The sequence below is a fragment of the Delphinapterus leucas genome, chromosome 3 (assembly GCF_059928025.1).
Source record: "Delphinapterus leucas isolate spDelLeu-1000000601 "Yukka" chromosome 3, BTC_Dleu_Yukka2, whole genome shotgun sequence".
Taxonomy (NCBI): domain Eukaryota; kingdom Metazoa; phylum Chordata; class Mammalia; order Artiodactyla; family Monodontidae; genus Delphinapterus; species Delphinapterus leucas.
This window is the reverse complement of record NC_143131.1, coordinates 1742575-1757893: the sequence shown is the minus strand read 5'-3', so window position 1 is coordinate 1757893 and position 15319 is coordinate 1742575. Positions and strand designations below refer to the sequence as shown.

At 52.9% G+C, this 15319-nt stretch overlaps 1 protein-coding gene across 1 annotated transcript in view; it reads right to left on the bottom strand.

The window, feature by feature from the left end:
* Positions 1-15319, bottom strand: part of PLEKHG4B (pleckstrin homology and RhoGEF domain containing G4B) — a 63371-nt gene that overhangs the window by 20905 nt on the left and 27147 nt on the right. Inside the window, 5 exon segments of the mRNA XM_089908354.1 lie at positions 94-180; positions 4207-4300; positions 7963-8086; positions 9004-9195; positions 11074-12298. Coding sequence (XP_089764480.1) covers positions 94-180; positions 4207-4300; positions 7963-8086; positions 9004-9195; positions 11074-12298 — 1722 coding nt within the window.

The following is a 15319-nucleotide window of genomic DNA, read 5'->3' as shown; positions in this document are numbered from 1 at the left end:
TCTAGGTGCCCTAATATTTAATTTTATGCATCACTCAGGGTCTATCTGTCAGAGTCATCAGTCAGTCTGGTGCTTACGGTCTAAAACCATTACCTGAATTGTTGCATCCTTGTCAGGCCTAAATGCTGATTCTTTATCCACCAGCAGCAAAATACTATGAATTAAGGGAGGAGATGTGTTCTGAAATAAGAAATACTGATTAGCTTTCTAATTTTTAACTTCATTGAGTTAATAAAATTGTCCAATTTTTATTGGTTCTACTTTGATATGTTCCAAAAGTTCCTAAAATGCATAAAATGTAGTTGCCTTTGCTGTGAATATAAATTATTTGCCCTTATGAATTTTAAGGTAATCAGGTTTATTGATTATAATTAACATAGGATAAATTCACCCTTTTTCGTGTACAGTTCTCTAAGTTTTAACATAACTTATAGTCATGTAACCACCACCACAATGAAGATATAAGACAGTTTAGCATCCCGCACATTTCTTCATGTGCCTTGTAGTCCAGCTCCACAGTCCCTGGCAATCACCCATCTGTTTTCTGTCTCCGTAAACTGCCTTTCCATATATCGTATGAGCGGACTCATGCAGTGCAGTATCGGCTTCTCTCACTTAGCACACTGCCCTGAGACGCATCCCCATTGCTGGGAGGTCAGTAGCTCACGCCTCTCACTGCTCATCATGTTACCTCGACTGCAGGCACCACAGTCTTGTCGTTCACTCAGCAGATGAAGGACATGTGTGTTGTTTCCAGTTTCTGGCGATCATAAACAAAGCCTGTAAACACTGTGTTTTCATTTCTTTTGTGTAAATATCCAGCCATTGGTTTGCCGGGTTAAGTGTATGTTTAGCTTGTGACTAACAGCCAAATAGTCTTCCCGAGTGGCTACACTGTCCTGCATCCCACCAGCAACACCACGGTCTTGTTCTTGTCAAGTTTGTGGTTGTAGTTGTATGTGTGATCTCATTTTGGTTTTAAGTTGCATTTCTCCAGTGACTAAAGACGCTGAACATATTTTTTTTTTTTCTTTAGTGGTACGTGGGCCTCTCACTGCTGTGGCCTCTCCCGTTGCGCAGCACAGGCTCTGGACGCGCAGGCCCAGTGGCCGTGGCTCACGGGCCCAGCCGCTCCGCGGCATGTGGGATCCTCCCGGACCGGGGCATGAACCCGTGTCCCCCGCATCGGCAGGCGGACTCTCAACCACTGCGCCACCAGGGAAGCCCTGAACATATTTTTATGTGCCTATTTCCCGTTCATCAATTGTTTTTGGTAAAGTCTGTTCAAATATTTTGCCCATATTTTACTGGACTTTTTTTTTCTTACTATTGAGTTCTGCAACTTTATATATTCTGGATACAAGTCTTTTAACAGATATGTGTTTTGCAAACATTTTATCACAGTCTTGGCTTTGTATTTTCATTTTAGTAACAATGCCTTCTGAGGAGAAGTTTTAAATTTGGATGAAGTTCAATTTATCATTTTTTTCTTTTATGGATTATGCTGTTGGGGTCAGAGCTAAGAAATAGTTGACTAAACCAAGGTCATGAAGATTTTCTATGTTTTCTTCTGGTGGTTTTGCAGTTTTAGATTTTACATGTAGGTCTAAGATCCATTTTCAGTTAATTTTTATATATCATATGAAGTATGTGTTGAAGATTTCTTTTTTTTCTTTTCTTTTGCATACAGATGTCCAATTGTTCCAACTCTATTGGTTGAAAAAAATCTTATTTTTAAAAAGTGTTTATGACTTTAATCAAACTCCTGTTTCTGTCTGCTAGATTATACTGAGGCCAGATCATTCCGCAATAAGATGCTTTTATTTACCCAGTGTTTCTTCATTCATATTTCCTAAGGCTTTACTTTTTAATACTTTCTTATAAACAAATTTTAGGCTTTTTTGTAATCCCCTATTTTGAAATGAATTTACTGGATGGGCCTCAGGACTAACTGATATCTATTTTAAGTTCATACTATGTACTTATATTATTGTTAAGTGGCTTCTTGTGGATGACACTTTGTAAATATTTGTTGAATGAATAATCCATAGAAAAGCCATAGAAAAGAACAATCTTGTTTTCCTATTTTAGAGCCATATTCTATTTCTCTTACTCAGTTTAGCTAAAATTTTGAGTTATCATGCATTAAAACTACAAACAGTTTGGAGAAGTGTTTTATATTTCTTATATATTCCTATTTGAGTGATTTTTTACTATTAGGATTTGTTACTATTTCAAAGAGAATTAATGTTAATTCTCAGATAAGAGAGAACAGTTAATGATTTATGACAATTACCATGTTAATAAGGTAATAGTTACCTGCTGTGAGTGGGGTAAGGGATGTGCAAAGTCTCAGGAGTTTCTTCCACCAAGGGAAAAAGAATCACTATTCCCTTTTCAAAATGGAAAGATTTTTATGGTATCTGAACTTCAATAATTTAACAAATTTGAAGTATACTTACTTGAGGTAGATATGAAGAACAGCTGAAATTTTTTGCCCTTTGTAAAAATATTTAAGTACTTTTATACATCCCTCAAAACTTAAATTGAAAATGGACACATGATCCTTAAATTCCAGCTCATTTCCATTCCTCTCATTTGCATCGGAAATCTTGCTGTCAGCTGAGCCAAAAACAGGGCAGAGGTCTGCAGGCCAGCTTTCTCTGCAAGGCCCTCAGGGCTGTCTGAAAGCCAGCTTTGTGGAACAGTTATGTCCGACATGGAAAAGAATTGGATCTCCTCTCGTAACCCCATCATGAAGCTCCTTAGGCTATTCGTGTGTGATAAAATGTCCCAGACGTAGCTGACGTTTCCCCAGCTCCCAGCTTCTGCTCTGGGAGTTGCATGGGTGGTCAGGGACCACCTCTCTCAGGCCTGACTCCCCCATGGGACCCGAGTGGCCCAAGATTTAAGGGAAGTCTGGACAAAAAGAAATGCTGGGGAAACCGGTAAGTGGCCAGGTCCGATCTGCCTAGATCTCAGGTCAACAGCTAGGGTGGGGAAGCGCGGCAGACTTTCTGCGAAGGGCTCGCTCGTCTCCGCCTGAGGCTGGAGCCCCGATTTCCACGGGCTCTTCATGGTTGATGATATTCACGTTCCCATCGGATGCCAAAGGGGCAGAGCTGCCAGTCCTCCCGCTTTAGGAAAGGCCCACGGAGTGTGCAGACGTGCATCTGCGTCTTCCTGGCTGTCTGGCCCTGCTCTGCTCCGTCCCGCACACAACACACACGCGGTACAGCACGCGGCATGCCATACAGCACGCTGTGCCCGCCTCTCCCCTCGCCTGGAAGTTCGGATCCTCTCCCCAAGCCGCTCCGGCCTGGCCTCCCCCGAGCCCCGCCCCACGCAGAGCCTGTCTGCCGGGCCCCTCTTTGCTTTCCCCAGACTCTGCTCTCCAGCTGATCAGACTTGCTCCAACCTCAGTCACTAAATCTTTCCTTGAAAGAACTTCTGTTTGGCGTCCCTAAAATGTAGGCGCCTGGGTGAGAATAGTGACCAGTGCTGTACCATTAGAGATGGAACAGAGGAAACGGTGTTAGCTCAGGAGCCACTGGAGCAGCTGCAGCTCCAGGTGCCTCTGAGAGCCCGGACCCCAGCACAGCGCTTGGCACACAGGAGCCCTGTGTGCACACATCTGAGGGAGACTGAATGTTCTCAGGCTCCCATCTGGCCCTGGGTCCCTGAAACATCCAGTGGTGCCTCTCTCCCTGTTCCAGGGACTCCCTGGATTCTACTCATGACCTGGAATCCAGGCTTGGGGCTTCCTGAGGCCACCGCTAGACCACCGGCCTTGACCCCGTCCCAGAGGGCTCCGGGACTCCTGGCCGCCCAATGACCACGGCCCACACCCCACAGTGAGTGGCGGCCGCCCCTGCAGGCCTCCATTCCTGTCTGGGAGGGTGACTAACTACCCTGCACCCGGATTTAGTCGGAGAGTAGACACGGAGACGGTGTGAAGGGACGTCATCACTGTTCCTGCTGAGTCAGAGTACAAACCAGAACGTCTGCACGGCTGACCATGGCCAGCTGGACTTGAAGGTCTGCAGCGAGACCAGGAGGGGGCAGAAGCAGAAACCTGCTTTGCTCCTTCCACCTCTAAGCACAGGCCCCTCCCCACGTCTCCAGATTCACAGGAGGGAGGTGGCGGCTGCTGACCCCCTGTGCCTGGAGAAGCTCAGCGCCCCAGGACGGGACCCACCTGCTCACCTGCAGGGCTGCCAGGGCCTGGGAGAGGGCGGGGGCGGCCAGGCTCTTGCGTGCGTCCACCAGGATGACCAGCCCCAGCTCCCGCACCTCCTTCCTGGAGAAAGAAAGACAGGACATGTTAAATCTCGTCCAGAGCGAGTTTCCCTGTCTCTCCACGAGACGCGTCCCCACCCAGATGCTCTTGGCTCTACGAGTTCGGGACTCTTGGCTTGATACACATCCACCTTCCGCTTCCTGAGGAATCAGCTGCTTCTCAGTTGGAGGTAGGGCAAGCGGGACTCACTGTGGTGGACCAGCGGTGGGGAGGTCTGCTTTCTCTCTCCTGCCCACCGACATCCACGCAGGTGCAGCTCCGGGTGAGTGAAGCAGGGCCTTCATCCAGGAGCCAGAGGCTCCTGGGAGCCTTTGTACTCATTTGTGTGTTTGGGTTGATGCAGGACTGCAGAGCATCCCCTGAAACTAAAAATCTCGCCACGTGCTTTTGAAAACCCCGTTGTCTGTATTGTGTGATCAGAAGCTTCAGTTCCAGATTCAATAGGAAAGAATAACAGGCCGGGACAAGTTGGTATATTCATTCTTCAGAACTTGCAGTGTCCCTGGGAACTGCCTTCCACTGTAGCTTCCAGTGTCCGCGAGTGTTCTAACTGAGCCCGGGACCCGATGCCTGCCTACACAAGGCTGCAGAGCTGCACAGCTTTAGTGCCATGTTCCTGTTCGCCCCCCAGTCAGGTGTGTTCCATTTGGGGTAAAACTGCTAAAGAACATTTGAAGGGTGTTTCTTGGGGAGGCCAGGTACGAGGACATAAGTGGGGCTGCGGAGCCCAAGATGATGCGTCTGGTGTTGGCGGCTCCTCGAGGCCCAGGTGGGAGCAGCCAGGTGGACGCTATGTCTCTGCCCAGGGACTTCTCGGTGCCCGCCTGCTTGGCCACACGGGTCCTGGTCAGTGCTGTCAGGAGCTAGGCGAGATGCTCCATTTCTTCGGAGGGTCTCGTGTCCACCCTGCCGGTCAGACCGGAGGCCTCCAGCAGGGACGGCTGGATCTTGCTCTGTCGTCGTGGGCCTCCCTTCCCTGGTGCCCCCGGCCCTGGGGTTTCCCGTCATCTGCCAAGTCAATAGCGGCCCCAGAGCCCAGCAGGTGGCCTCACCAGGGCCACAGGGGCGGTCGTGCTCAGTGACTCACAGGCTCTCCTCTATGACGTCACCCACTTGGCAGCTGGCAGGACAGCCCCGCCCTTCCTGGGGGCTGCTCCCGGGGTCAGACAGCTGCTGGACCCTGGTCCTGAGTGGCTGAGACGGATCCCTTTGCTCATTCCTGCATCCACATTGGTGCCAACTGGAACCCCAGAGCAGATCCCCTCCCCTTCTGCCTGCCCCTGCTCTGGATCCCCTGACGCCTCTGCTTCGCCCTCACTCCCAGCGGCAGGCAGCCTCCAGGCCCCCAGTCTGGCCCCTTGGGGTCCCTGGTTCACCCCAGGCCGCTGTGCAGACCTGCCTGGATGTCTGGGTCTGCATTTCTGCGGAAGCCTCCGAACTGTCTTCCTGAAGCTGCAGGCCGCTCGGCCTGCCACACGCCATGGTCTTCGGCCCAGGGGGGCCTGCTGTCTTCACAGCGTCTTCCGTCCTCAGAAAGTGCCCGACTGCTCCAGGCCTTGTGTGTGCTCTTGCTTCCCCTCTTGTCTGCAAACCCTCTCCCTCCTCCAGGACACAGTATGTCTGGGAAGTCCCTCTCGGCACTGTGGGCTTGTCTCTCCCTGGGAGCTGCGACAATTCGGGTTCACGTGTGAGTCTCCATCAGGGCAGGAACTTCTGCTGTTGCCTTTTGTATTCCCAGGTAAGTGTGGATGGCAGGATGGATGCGTGGACTCCTGCATAGCGCAGGGGGGTGCATGGATAATAGCCAAGACCCCTTCCGAGTTTAAGGTTCTGTGTATCTAAGAGTCTGATGGCAGTCCTTTCACGAGGCCAGCTCAGGAATGCGGGGCTCCTTGTAACACACCTGCAGGAACCGGTGATGAGACTCTCCCGGGCGCTCCTCCCAAAGATGCGGCATCTCAGGTGCCTCTTCCCAAGAGCTGAGGGCATGTGCCTTCTCCCGGTGCCGCTCTCTATCAGGACGTTCACGGTTACAGCCCTTGTTGGGGAATAACCAGCCAAACCTTCGGACTCCAGAACAAGCTCCCCTAAGTCTTCAGAAACATTCTTCTCCCAGGTCTTCATGAGCAGGTGAGCAGTGGCATGCTGTCTGCACCGGCTGTGGCAAAGTGGAAAAAGCAGGGGTCTGGACGTCCAGCTCAGCCCCGGTCCCAGACTCCACAGCAGTCTCACTCCTTTCTCTCGGGGGGCCCTGGTCAATCAGGACCTCCCTGCAGTGGTCAAAGGAAAGCTTCTGGTAAACAGAAAATGTCATTATTCTAGGACTTTGAAGGTGTTTACCTGAGGCTTATAGAGTACGAACTAGTGCAAGGATGAAACTAATTTTTTTCAGAGTCGTTTCCTTATATTTTGAAATCTCTGCTGAAAGATAAGTTTGAAATCCTAGGCTCAGTGCAGTAAAAGTAGGCCCTGCAAATAACTGGGAGCCTCGCTCTGCGAAGGAGCCTGGGGGAATGCAGTATTTTAAGTCCTTTCCTGCCTATGTGTTCCCACGCTGACTGTACCCGTGCTACTTCAGAAAAAATTTCAACAGAAAGTCAATACTCCACAAACAAGCATGAGGTCACGGGTGGTCCTACACCAGGAACGCTCCCACGTCACGCGAGGGCACACCAGGTAGCGTGTTCCCACACGCACGCACACGTGGCCATGAGTCACCCGGCACGCTCTCATGTGAGGTCATGTGACTTCACTCTAGGGACTGCACAGAGATTATTTCTAGCCCCTCTAGCACACCCATGAGACATCCCTCCATCACGGCACACTACCGACTCCAGCCAAGGGCAGGGCTGGGATTCGGGGCTGGGATTCAAACCTGGGCCGTTGACCTTAGGACTGAGCCCTGGGGCTACGTCCACCCGGCACCGTGGAGGCTCTTGGTCTGATGGCCGTGAGGGAGCCCGAAGCCCGTCTGCACCTGATGGGGGTGAGGGGCCCCAAACAATGCGCGTGACTCCGGTTCTCCATCCGCCCCCATCTCTGTCCTTGGTCCGTGGAGAGCCCTGGGGAGGGTCACCCAAGCATGTCTGCTTCCTTGTGTAGGGCGCAGGAGGCAAGGTCCCCTGGAATTCCACACCAGGAAGGTGCAGCTCTGGAGGGGCTGGTGCACTTTCTTCCTGGCACGTATGCTGCTGGCTGCCCGGAGGCCCAGCGATGCCACAAGGCCTAGTTCGCGGTCAGTCTTTCCTGCTTTCTGGCACCAGGTACCTCCTATTTGTACAATTTCTTCACCTGGTTATACTAAATATTCTGTTTGTATCAGCTCATGTCTTTAATCAAGGTCACTTCAAATCTTTTTTAGAAAGAGGTGGAGCATAAAACATGTAGACAAATAATGCTTAAAGCCAGTACTGCACAAGGAAGAGCAACGCAGAATCCAGGCCTGCACTTGGGGGAGAGGGGTCCAGGTGCACGGGAGGGACGGGGTGTGTGGGGGACGGCACGTGACAGCCCCGCACGAGGGCCCGGAAGGAGGGGGAGGTGGGAGATGGGACCTGCCGCAGTGACGCGCCAGACGGCAGAGCCCAGGAGCCACCCGAGATTACACCTCAGCTGGGTTTATCCTCAAAGGGTCTGAAAACTGGAGGCTGGCTCAGTCCCACCTGGGGATGCTGTGGAGGTACTTCAGCAGACGGGTTAGCTCGGCACTGGACATGTGTTCGCTGGACCAGAGTGGGCCCCTTGTACAGACCTGCACCACCGCTCTTCCCTGACGGTCTCGGGTTCCTGCAGAAACAGAGGTGTTGGAGGAGGTCACTGAAAGGATGCGACCGCTAGCTGACCCCCGAGCTGGACCCAGGCCCCATGCTCCTCCGCCCTCCTCGTTCCCAGAACCTGCCTCAAGACGCACCTTGGAGATAATGGTGTGGCATCGAGACCGACTGGAGAGTAACATGACTGAGCCCAGTTAAGGTCTCCCTCCAGGTAAACTTTAAGACTCTGGCGGGTGGGGTGGAAATCTTGAGGCCGCCCAATACAAGCCTAGTATATAAGTTACCTGCCACCTGCCAATGTGGAGCGTGGCCTCTTTCTTCGGTCTCTCTCTGCCCTCTGTGAGTATGTGGGTAATTTCAGATTCCACCCGGGAAGGTCCCAGGAGGCTGTGAACTAACAAGGGGCCATCGTGAAAGGGGGTAGCCCCCATAGGGACACCCGCGGCTTCAAGCTCGAGGAGCATGGAGCCAGGATCTGCAAACACTATTTGAGTTATCGGCTTAGATGTGAGATCTGCTGGGAGGGTAGAGCCTGGCGTTCACCTGGGCAGATGACAGCCAAGCTCACCTGGGAGGGTGAGGGCCACTGCCATGCTCTGACTGTTTGTAACCGCCCAGATTCATGTTGAAATCTTAATGCCTGACTTGATGGAATTTGGAAGTGAGACCTGTGGGAGGGGCTTTGGTCCTGAGGGTGGAGCCCACATGAATGGGATTAATGCCCTTATAAAAGAGAGACCCCTTGCCCACCTGCCACGTGAGGACACGGTGAAAAGGTGCTGACTGTGAACCAGGAAGGGGCCCTCACCGGCACCCACCATGCTGCACCTTGATCGTGGACATCCAGCCTCTAGGGCCGTGGTAAGTGAAGTTGTGTTGTTAAGAAGCCGCTGGCCTGTGGTGTGTTGTTGGCAAGACAGCCATGCTCACCTGGGAGGGTGACCGCCCCGGACTGCAGTAGCTCCTGGTTGAGTTCCAGCTCCTGCCTGGGCGCCCGGCTGGGCAGGTCTCCTGTGCCAGGTGCCCACCCTTCACCCTCGGGGCACAGCGGCTCAGCAAGCAGGTCCGAACACCGGATGGGGCTGCTTCCTCGGAAGCTGCTGCCCTCTGCATAGACTTCAGCTGCACAAAGCAAAGAGACCTGGTCAACGAAAACGCACTTCTCTGGTCTGAAGGCAGCTACAAATGCAAGGAGAAAACAGGAGACCTGTGAACTTGTCCCATTTCTGGTGGGAAAGGTCAGTGAGCACATCTGCAGGTCAGGCTTTTCCTGAGGAGTAATGAATAAATCACATAAATAAACGGGTTCTCAGATCCTGACAACCAGAAAACACCCAAGGGAGAAACATTTTATACCGAATGATGTCACGGATCGTGACCGCAACCTCCTGCATCACCCCAGAGATTGAGGCCTCGAGTTCACACATAACCTCAGAGGGGGCGTCCTCACCCTCCACGCTGCGTAAAAGAAGGGATTCTCCCTCGGCCATCATGTCAGAAGGAGGCCTCGCTTTCACTCGTCCCCTCAAAGAAAGGGTCCTTGCTTCATACATCAACTCAGAGAGGAGGCTTCACCCTCACGCATCCGCTCAGTGAGAGGAGCCTCGACCTCAAGAATCACCTCAGACAGGTGGTCGCTGCCTCACACACCTCTCCACAGAGGGTGGCACCACCCTCATGCATCTCCTCAGTGTGGGGGTCTGGCCATATACATGCCTCAGAGAGAGCTTCCTCGCCTCACACACCTCTTGAGAAAGGGGATCTTCACGCACGTATCACCTCTGAGAGGGGGGCCTCATCCTCCAAACACACCACTTCAATGAGAAAGGTTTCTTTCCGCCCTCACACATCTCCTCAGAGAGTGGGTCCTCGAGTCACTTGTCACAAAAGAGAATGGGGCCTTGCCCTCCAGTGTCACCTCATAGAGGTGTGCCTGGACCTCAAGAATCACCTCAGAGAGGGGGGGTTGCACCCTCACACAACACCTCAGAGGGGTTCCTCATCCTTAAGAATGATCTCAGAGAGGGTGTTTCACCCTCACAAATCTCCTCAGACAAGGAGTTCTCACCTCACACATCTGCTAAGACACAGGGTCCTTGTTGTCACTTGTCATCTCAGAGAGGGGGGCCTTGTCCTCATGCATCATCTCGACTCCTTTTTGAGCATCACCTCAGGGAGAAGGGGCCACGTCCACCAGCATCACTCAGAGAGTGGGTTCCTGGCCCTCACACGTCACCTCAGAGAGGGGGGCCTCACCCTCACACATCACCTCAGAGAGGGGGGTCCCCTCCTTGAGAATCACCTCAGAGAGGGGGGCCTCACCCTCACACGTCACCTCAGAGAGGGGGGCCTCCTTTCTGAGCATCACCTCAGAGAAAGTGGGGCCTCAGCCTCACACATCTCCTCAGAGATGGGTCCTCGCTCTCATGCATCTCCTCAGGGAGAGGGGCTTCACTCTCTCACAAATGTGACCTTATTTGGAAAAGGCTCTTTGCAGAAGTGAACTAGTGAAGTTTAGGGTGGGCCTTAAATTGAATGATAGGTGTCTTTACAAGAGAAAGGAGAGGGAGGTTGGAGGCACGGTGAGACACAGGGTGAAGGGCAATGAATTTGGCCAAGGGATGCCTGGGGCTCCAGTAGCCAGAAGAGGCAGGAAGGACCCTCCCCTGAAGCCTCTGGAGGGAGTGGGACCCTGGGACACCTTGATATTGGACTTTAGGACCAGAGCCGTGAGGATAATTTTCTGTTGTTCAGAGCCATGAAGTCTGTGGTACCTTGCTGTGGCAGCCCCAGAAATGAATACATGTAAACATTTTCAACAGTTGATACGGACATGGAGACAGGCTTCTACTGAATCAAGTGACCAGACCAATTGTCACAGGTGGGAGAGGGGAGGAGGAGGAGGGGAGTGTGGGGGGGAGGAGAGTTGGGGGAGGGGAGAGTGGGGGGAGGGGAGAGTGGGGGGAGGGGAGTGTGGGGGGAGTGGGGGTGGACATTTACCTTCCTCTCCTGTGCAGCTGGGACTCTCCCCTGTGCCTGGACAGCTGGAGCCTGTGGTTCTGGTCCCCACAGCTTGTCCTCCCAGGAGAGCCCCTGGGCTGGTGCTGGCTAAGTGCTGGGAGGCCCGCCAGGTGTCACCTCGGGAGCTTCTGAGGGACCTATCCCAGGATCGAGACCTCCTGGGAAGGGTCCTCCCTGCAGCTCCTGGACCCCTCTCCTGTCTCGGGATCTCCTGGGGGTCTCCCGCAGGGCCAGGGATCTCTTTCGGGGTGAGACTGGCTGCTGCCCTGGGCCCCCTGGCCTTGTGGCCGTGGGTCTGGGAGCCACAGGCCTCGTCCCCGATGGATTCCTCAGAGCTGGAGCCCAGGGGCATAGGGTTCTGCAGGGCCTCCATGTAGGACTTCCTGAACCAGCGTCTGGCCTCCACACTGGCTGGGGCCCTGGGCGGCCGCCTCCTGGAGCTCGGGCTGCCCACCTCTGCGTGGAAGGAGAGGGCCTTGGAGCCGTCCTTCTTGACCATGGGGTCCAGCCTCCCTCCTGGTCCTTCAGGGCTCTCAGGACACTCCCAGGGGTCCTGCTCTGAGGGGCCAACCCCAGTGAGGCCTCCACTGGGACTCCCGGACAGGGTCCCGGGGCTTTCACACTCAGCCCTTCTTGGGGAAGGAAGACGGCGGGGCTGGTCACTGCTGGGATGCCCACCGCAGTGGGGCAGGGTTGGGGTGTGCTTGGAAGGCGTGCTGCCCTGGGGAGCGGGACTGGCCACGGTTGGTGCCGGGGCTGGAGCCTCCGAGGCGCTGTTGGGTGGCGGCTGCTGAGGCCCAGGACCGCTGGGGCAGCTGGGCAGGTTGGTTCCAGTGGTGGGGACAAAGACAGGGTCTGTGACGTTGTTCCAGGGGGTGCGGTAGACCGCTGAGCCTGAGGTCAGCAAGCAGTTTTGCAAGGGGACACTGTTCTGTTCCCCATTCACCAGTTCCAGGAACTCTCCCGTGAAGACACAGCCGTACATGGTCTCAGGGACAGTGACTTCCTCCGAGCCTTGTCCAAGCCGGGAGAGGCGTTTCAAGACCAGTCTGGCAGGCTGCTTCCCCGCTGCCACAGTGATCTGCAGGTAGAAGTCCCCAGGCCTGAGCCTGACTCCGCGCAGGGGCGCCAGCTGCACCACCACCTTCTCGTGGATGCACAGCGGCCACCCTTCGTGCAGGAAGAGGAAGCCTGTGTACCTGGCCTGGGACAAGAGAGGGATGCAGGGAGATTAGCGGCTGACATGGAACCTGTCAGAGCCCCTGGTCTCTGTCCAGCAGGAGGGTGGGCGACTGGGCCCCCCAGCACCCCAGAACAACAAAGGGATCAGGACTGAAGACAGGGCGGTTAGAAACGCATTTGTGCCGCTCTTCCTGGGTGGCTGGGGGAGGTGGGCAGCTGGGGACGGGGAGACACCGCAGGCACAGTCTCAACCCCAGGGGCTGTGGGGCGAGCTGCTTCCAGGGCCGGCCCCACCTGGGCAGGGGCTGGGCTTTCACCCTCTCGCCCCTGCAGCCCTTGGTCTAAGCTCGCGGCACCCAAGGGCAGCCTCCAGCCTCTGGAACTGCTGGAGGGGACCACGGTGAGAGGGCACGGATCTAGGGCCCCCACGTCATGCCAGCTCCCACCCACAGCAGCCGTCCTTTCTGCTTATTTGAAGGGGTCACTGGAGTTTGCAACCAAGCTGTCGATGATGGGGTGAGTCCTTAACCACCTCTTTGAGAAGAACTTGCTCTAGAAAAAAGGTTTCGACTTCAAGATGGATGAGCCAGTGTCTCCGTGGGGCAGGAGGGTGTCAGGCTGTTAGGGAACAGCGGTGGGACGCCCACCTGCCAGAGCTGCAGACGCAGGTTCTGAAACGGGATCACATTCTCCTGTTTGGGTTTAGTTCCAGCATTTTTTTTTGCAGCTTTCCTTACTCCAGCGCTGACTTACTGCACAAACCCTAATTAAATAATACAGAAAATGAAAAAGAAGAGAGGGCTTCCCTGGTGGCACAGTGGTTGAGAGTCCGCCTGCCGATGCAGGGGACGCGGGTTCGTGCCCCGGTCCGGGAAGATCCCACATGCCGTGGAGCGGCTGCGCCCGTGAGCCATGTCCGCTGGGCCTGCATGTCCGGAGCCTGTGCTCCGCAACGGGAGAGGCCACAACAGACAGTGAGAGGCCCGCATACCGCAAAAAAAAAAAAAAAAAAAATCTCATCCTAATATACCTCTAGAGACTTTTAACTTTTCTGTGCCCTTATCCACTGTTTATTATTATTAGTTATTTAAACTGCAATAGTAATGTAGACAGAATTTGGTATTCTTGTCAGCAGTCACCCTAAGCGAGCACTTCTGTTACTCAGTTACCATCCTGATGGCTACTTAACGATCCTCTATTGTCAGAATCAACAGTGCTTCTATGGATTTCTATTGTAAATTAAAAATGCAAGGAACATGTTCATGATATCATTTTCATGATATTCTTTTAAATTATCATTTTCTGGGATTAGGATTACAGGATCAAAGGCTATGAATGTCTTTTATGATTCTTGACAGTATGACCAATTTGTCATCAAGAGACACACTGTCAGCAGTGGGGTATCACAGTAAGGTATCAGCGTGCCCACTGATCAGCAGCGTAAGGCTTTACAGCAAGAAACTGTTTCCTGAATTAACACGTATGCTGCGGAATACTGTTGTTTTAATTCGCATCACGTGATTGTGAAGCCAACGGTTTCCTGATGCTTGTTTTCTGTGAATTCTCATGTACTTTTGCTCTTTCTATGAATTGTGGTCCTATTTTTGCCTTAGTTACTGCGAGACTTTAAAAAAACATTTAACAGACAGTAATTTTTTTGCCCTCATCGTTAGCGGACACGTATCCACCACAGTTCTGAAAGGCAAACTCTCTACAGTTTTGATTGTAAATCTTTCTACTCCTCTGGAATCCAAATTCAACAGATGCTATAAATATAGTCATGTTCTGAATAGTTCCAGTTCTGAGAAAACTCCAGGTTGAAAAGGAGCTTTCTTTCTCTCATTTCAACACCTTCTCTAAATGGTTGTTTGAGAATTCCCTGGCGGTCCAGTGGTTAGGGCTCCATGCTCTCACTGCTGAGGGCCCGGGTTCAGTCCCTGATCGGGGAACTAAGATCCCACAAGCCGGGCGGTGCAGCCAAAAAAAAAAAAACAACCCAAAACAAATCAAAAAAAGGTTGTTTGAGGTGCTTCAAGGAAGAGGTGTTAGAACCAAAGCTTTTTTATTCAAAAGGAGGTGGGTGGGCTTCACTGTTTAAGAGCTACAGTTCAGCTGCTAAAAACAAGTGCAGAGTCTTTATAAGGAGCTTTCACAAAGCGGTTCAGGAACCTGCATGTCACAAGATCATAGCAGGTTTTCAATCATCATAGACGCATCACATCAGTTATTACAATATTCCAAAAATCTCAGCATTCCTTTCCCGCTTGGGTGACTAAAAACAAAACAAAACAAAACTTTTCTGGTCCCTTTTTCCACAGCCAGAACGGGGACTTGGCTGTGGATTAAATGTGAAAACTGCTGCTGAGCTTCCCTGGGTCCTTGACAACTTCACATACTGCTGCTCTGTGCAGACCATCCACTGTCCAGGCTGTCCTGGGCGAGGGGGCAGGCGACCTTCCTGGGCCTGGCTGGACGCAGAGGGACAAGCCCCCCTCTGCGCACGCCCATGGAACACTGCCCCAACTATCTGGCTGCGGGGGTCCTGGCTCCCTGGCGCTGCGGCAGAGGCTGGTGCCCAGGTGGCCCGCTCAACAACGCGCTCCCAGGCTCCAGAAGCACCTGAACATATTTGTTCATATCTCAGGAAGACTGACCAGCCTCCCAGATGGTGACCAGGTGTTCTTCAACGTGCCCTTGGCCTGAGCTCTGTGCATGGAGTCTGGCTGCCACACGCAGCTTGCTGCCTCGTCAGTGTCTGTACGTTTCAGCCAGGGCTGAGAATTACACACCCAGGTCCGGAGCAGTCAGGTAAAGCTGCCATAGGCTACAACATCACCTTTTATCTCCAACCTTTTAAGGTTTCCTTTCTATCTTGCTAAGTAGGGGATGTTTCCAAAGTGAAGAAAGTCGAACAAGCAGAACTGCCCTGTATCCACACTCACGGGCCTTCAACAGCACAACAAGCTGAGGTCACTGCATGTCCTCTTGTGCTTGTTTTATTTATTTATTTATTCTTGGCTGCGTCGGGTCTTCCTTGCTGCGT